Source organism: Anarhichas minor, unplaced genomic scaffold (assembly GCF_050575085.1).
Source record: "Anarhichas minor isolate MPS153535 unplaced genomic scaffold, ASM5057508v1 ptg000030l, whole genome shotgun sequence".
Lineage (NCBI taxonomy): Eukaryota > Metazoa > Chordata > Actinopteri > Perciformes > Anarhichadidae > Anarhichas > Anarhichas minor.
The window spans coordinates 6536225-6542108 of record NW_027466476.1 but is presented as its reverse complement, the minus strand read 5'-3'; the positions used below and the strand labels follow the sequence as shown (position 1 = coordinate 6542108).

Genomic DNA, 5884 nt, shown 5'->3' with positions numbered 1-5884 from the left:
CTTGGTTAGGGAAAGATCCTGGTCTCCGTTAATAAAGAAAATGTCTGCAGTGACTGTTATCAAATTATAACTTATACCAGGTGTCATGACCCCATGCTGACGTAGGAGCGTCTTTTCAAGGCTGTAAGTCCCAGCCATAGATAACTGCTGCCATCTGTTAGCCAAAACAAATCAATGCGGAAATAAAATCCTTCTTTTTCAATGGGTTGAAAACTCCACAGCTCAATGCCAGTAGCACTTACAGTGATTCTGACTGATTGTGAAGAAACTTCAGAGTGTTACCGTTCAATTGAGACTAAAACCATACATGTACTCCCAATGGTTCAATAAGAGCTGTCAGTTTACTTTGGGTACGCGGTAGATAGGCGTTTTAGGCAAATTTTACAGGAGTGATAATTCAGAGTCCTCAGCTGAGCTGCATGTCTTTGGACTGTGAGAGGTGAAGAACATCTCCTGATGCGGATGCGTTTAAATGAAAACAAGTCAAACACAGAAATAAAGTCAAATACAAGACACATGGTTATGTCTTTCCTTTTAATGTGTTTATTGTTCATATTTAGCCTTTTGTTTACAATAACTGAATGTTTTTCATATGAGTTTTACTCATTACATCAATTCACGACACTAAGAGATGTATTACATTGTGCTTCAGTGTCACACCAGCCAATAATAAACACAACGTTGAAGAGTGTTCATGAAGAGGTGAGAGGTCAAAGTATTGGACAGTGAACGAATGGACTCAGGTATAGAGTGACTAATTAAGTGACTTCCTGTACAGGTACATGGTCCCAGAGAGGTATTTCTCATTCTGCACGTCTTCACAATTATCATACACATCTATCATGTATTTGTCCATCTCTTTGGTGATCACATGACTCCATAGCCCCTCCTCCTCCATCAGCTGCAGCTCTTTCTCCATAGCCACCTTGTATTTGTTTCCAGACTCTGACTTTAGGCCGTTTCTCGACATGCATATGTGTCCTCCTGCAGGAATAAAATATTCAATTATTAAAGAACTGAAGAAGAAAAAGCTTCATTATCCTCTAATATCATGTCATCGTGTAAGACTGAGGGTTTAGAGTACAGTAGTGGAGAGCTTTAACATCTCTGAGTTCATACTAAAGTAAATAATAACAGGTACAGAAAAATCCAGCGAAGAAGTAAAAAAACACTACATTTTTTGCACACGTTAATGTCAACGTCATGTTTTCATTTGGTTTTCAATAAAAAAACAGACAATGTTTGGGGCTGAATTTTGGGAGTTACCAACATACAATAGTAAATCATCTGCATATAGTAACACTTTTTGCTTCCTCTTTCCCATACAGACACTTTTATACCATTAGGTTCAATAGCCAGTGGCTATTTAAATTCATGCTCCCATGAAAACTCATGAACAGTGTTGGTTACCTGGTTTAGCGGCGAGGCAGAGCTCCCTGATGACACTGACCGGCACAAGACCATATCGTAAAGCGCCAACGATCATCACCACATCAAACATACCTGAAAGCAAAGCAGGAGGTGTTAACTTGTTTTAGTATGAAGAGGTGGAGCCCAGCTGCTGCAATAGAAAGATAATGAATGTGTATAAGTCACATGATTATCTCTTCTCTTTTTTTTTATTCGATTCTCGGACAAATAAACAAAACACACAAAACAGAGTACATAAGTGAGAACGCTGATGTAATCTAAACGACCACTCTCTCACAGAAAGAGGAAAGGTGGCCACTAATTTCTGGTTCCTCTGCATTTCAGGATTAGCTTCAGAACACTATTCTAGGCATTCATGTTCTACTGGTGCAGCGTCCACAGCCGCCAGACAGATGACATCCCTCTTCTGCTTCACCACCTTGTTGTGGTTTTGGTCCTTGCTCATTAAAACGTGATGATTCGTAAGAAAATTCTAGTATTTTGAGTATTACTTTTAAGATTTCCTATAGGATGTATGGTTTATTGTGGATGGACATCAGATATTATGATATCCTCTAGAAGTGTAGGTCACACTGACATGTTCCATATGGGTTTCATGTCTGTGTGTTCACATTTGATTGAGTTGTGAAGAAGAGAAGATTTCAGTTTTCACTTTACTTCACCTCCTGCAGTATCTTTGCCTCCCCTTCAACCCTCCGGCGTTAAGTTAAACCCTAATCCGCTGTGGTGAGAGAAGTGTGTATGTAGTGTGAGTGTCGTGTACCAGTCGGTGCAGGCAGTGGCTCTGTTCCCAGAAAGGCCAGTTTGAGCTCCTTATAGAGGCCGGTCTTAGCACCTTGATCCAGCATGCCTTGACTGCCGTCCACTCCCACAAAGTGCTTGAAGCCCCGTTCAACCATCTGTAAACACAAGAAGAAGAAGACGACCGACATTAACAGTGAAACCTCTAAAGAGTGAGGTTTGGTCTGATCGTCTGTCCGTCCACCGATCAGTCTAGGTGTGGTTGCATACAGATTGGTATGCACAATATCAGTTCTGGTGGTGTAAGTAGTAGTGGTCCCCCCATGATATGGGACACTAGTCTTGATTCAATACTGTTCCCTAAACATTTGATCATGAGCCTTTTTTTTAATGCAATCCGCACTTGGAACTGAATAGTATGGACTCTTTTTTACCAGATAAACATAATTTATTGTCAACAAGCCAATTCTCACAGAGTCCAGTTCCTTTGCAAGTGTATCCTGGATGACACTAGTACCTTACCCTGAGACAAATAAGGCTGAATCGTCTGTATAGAGCAGCAACTTGCACTTTACTGCAGCTATGTCACTGATATACAGTATATCAAAAATTAGAGGGCCAAGGATAGAGCCCTGGGGTACCCCACAAATCAACACTCTAGCTTCCAATGGTCTACCGCAGGGGTCACCAATTGACGGACCGCGGTCCGGATCCGGACCCAGACGCCGTTGTATCCGGACCCAGGACCTAAAATCGATTTTATTTTGACAGAGCGCTTCTATTTTAACCGGCGCAGCTTTTTCAACCTTTACGGCACTTGTTCAGCGGTGCAGGAAACACACCGACCAATGCGTTGTAAATCACATCACGTGATGCAGCTCAGCCAATCAAATATGGGCATTCTGACAAGTTTCCTGACTCGAGTGAGATGTACATCATTTCAAGATCTTGCTTGGTTTTAACGGATGAGTCCATCTCTGTCAACACCTTCTGCACTTTGTGGGGCTGGTTCAAGTTGTCATTTACCACATCTTTGAAATACAGAGATTTGCCTTTGTCTATTCTGTATCTGGCCTGGTTTCTAAACGTTATCCTGCTGCTTCTTTGACTTTTTAAAGTATCGCTCTTCCTAATCTCAAAAATAAATCTCACTGGTGATCCTCATCATAGGAGCCAATGAATCAAGGAAAGATAGGAATGTCTCAATCATGTCCGTGTGTAGTGGTAGCTAGTTAAAAACCTTCCTCGCCACTTCTTGCAGGATTTAAAGGATTGTGACTCATGTAGACTACCGTGTCCAACTCACACTTGCACTTCTGCATCTTATACTCTCCTTGGACAGCTAACCAATGATGAGGCTTCTAGTGAATGAAAATTAGTTAATTCCACTAATATAAACAAAAATATATCCATATGCAACGATGGATTATCAAAATTTGACATTCTGCTGAAATAGTCTATAAAGTGCGTTGAGAAAATGTGTTACTCCACAAACTTAAAGGAACCAACCCAGAAACATCAAACTAAGAAATCCCGTTTCCTCAACAACACATTCTGTGATTTTATCTCTGATGTCTTTTGACTGTGTCTTGATTATCTAACTGAGGCAAAATTCCTAATAATTAAGTTTTACAGCAAAAAAGTATTCAATCTTGAATGTGTCCCATGTTGAGCCCCTAAACTTAAAATAACATGAAAGGCTTTCCTTTGGAAGGTTTTCCTTTGGGGCTCACCAGGCTAGCGACCAATCCAGACCCACAGGCGACATCAAGAACCTGAACTTGTTCAGGACGACCAGAGAAGTTATCAAACAGGAACTCTATCGTCTGGTGTGGTGCCCTGTAGCTCAGCGTATCGGAGTCCTGTTTAAAAACATGTATAAGTAACACAAAGGGTGCAAACAATCAGTTTCAGGTCCGTCAGACAGATGTCCCCTGTATACCAGGCTGTATGTGTGGACCAGAAGCAGAGCAAAGTGTTATTCTATGCAGATGATTTGCTTTTATACATTGATAACCCTGAATATTGTTAACACATATGTGTTAACTGAGATTTTTGATTCTGAGAGATCACAACAAAAGATAATGATTGAGTTTTCAGACGTGTTTCATTCTTAAAAGACAGATTTTGTTGTTGTTGCATTGAAGCCTCCATCAGACCTGAAGGAGGATGAGTTCCTGTCCACCGACCTGTTCGTACGTCTCCGCCCAGCTGTCGTAGAACTTCATCTTTTGCTGTAAATCGACTCCTGCTGAGGAATTAAGGAAGGTCCTCAAATTGTTCAAAGATCTGCTGCTGTCTGACATGATGAAGAGACGACTTCAAACCTGCCGGAGGGGAAACATGTAACACGTACTTAACATGTGGAGTCGACAACACAGGCATGCAGAACACAAACAGGTAATCTGAGTAAACAGAGTTCAGGCTTCAGGGACAGGTTTTCTTTCCTCACTTCTTTCATGAAATATCAGCAGAACTTGAAATCAGAACGACACAGCTCTTCATCACCTGTAAACTGTCTGCTGCAGAATAACACACACACATGAATAAACATCGGACTGATCCGTTATAACTCGTATTCTGACGTCAGACTACAGCGGATCATTAATCACAGCTTCCTTTACGTCTTTCTGTTGAGCAACAAACCGACGTTGACGTTTTATCAGTGAAATGCATCACAGTGTTAACGCTGCTGACGATTGATGAGTTGGAATTCAGTAGAATTTAACTGATCACTGATTTGATCATAGAAACAGCTTCATTAACATACAGTTGTGTGAAAAAGTGTTTGCCCCCTTCCTAATTTCTTATTTTTTTGCATGTTTGTCACACTTAAATGTTTCAGATCATCAAACAAATTTAAATATTAGACAAAGATAACACAAGTAAACACAAAATGCAGTTTTTAAATGGTTTTTATTATTAAGGGGAAAAAAAATCCAAACCTACATGGCCCTGTGTGAAAAAGTGATTGCCCCCCCCTGTTAAAACATAAATTAACTGTGGTTTATCACATCTTTGGAAAGCTGAGTTCAATTTCTCTAGCCACACCCAGGCCTGATTACTGCCACACCTGTTCTCAATCAATAAATCACTTAAATAGGACCTGCCTGACAAAGTGAGGTAGACCAAAAGATCCTCAAAAGCTAGACATCATGCTGCGATCCAAAGAAATTCAGGAACAAATGAGAAACAAAGTAATTGAGATCTATCAGTCTGGAAAAGGTTACAAAGCCATTGCTAAAGCTTTGGGACTCCAGCGAACCTGTTAGGTTCAAGGAACCTCTAGACTGTGGGGAAACCGCATGTAATCCAGCCTCTTACACAAAGAGAGCTGGTTTCAATTATAAACAAAGCATTTAATACCTCTCATGCTAAAACAATTGCATAGTGGAGTACATTATTTACAGTTACACCGAATATGACCTGCTCACCCCAAAAATCGTTACCACCCACCCAGTGGTACAGGAGCAAGAGGCCGGAATTTCTTTCTCTCCCGCCTTACATAGTTCAAAAAACATCCCATAATGTCCGTAGTTCCTATTGGCTAAATCCAGTTGGCTCCTCCTCCTCGCAGGACCCTCGCACGGGTATGACCTGTAATTGCCTGTCTAGAAATCTATCTGTCCCTTACTCCCAACATACTATTCTTTACAGTTTAAAACATTCAATGACTGTCTTTTATGGCTTAACACTTCTATGGTAAACATTC

The 5884-nt window shown here is 40.8% G+C and overlaps 1 protein-coding gene across 1 annotated transcript; it reads right to left on the bottom strand.

The window, feature by feature from the left end:
• Positions 1–754: 754 nt before the first annotated feature.
• On the bottom strand, positions 755–4478 carry LOC142964163 (methyltransferase-like protein 27). Its single transcript, XM_076104362.1, has 5 exons — positions 4362–4478; positions 3906–4034; positions 2195–2330; positions 1411–1503; positions 755–984 (listed from the first exon to the last, which is right to left on the bottom strand). The coding sequence occupies exons 1-5, from the start codon at positions 4476–4478 to the stop codon at positions 755–757; spliced, it is 705 nt and encodes a 234-aa protein (XP_075960477.1).
• Between the last annotated feature and the right edge of the window lie 1406 nt (positions 4479–5884).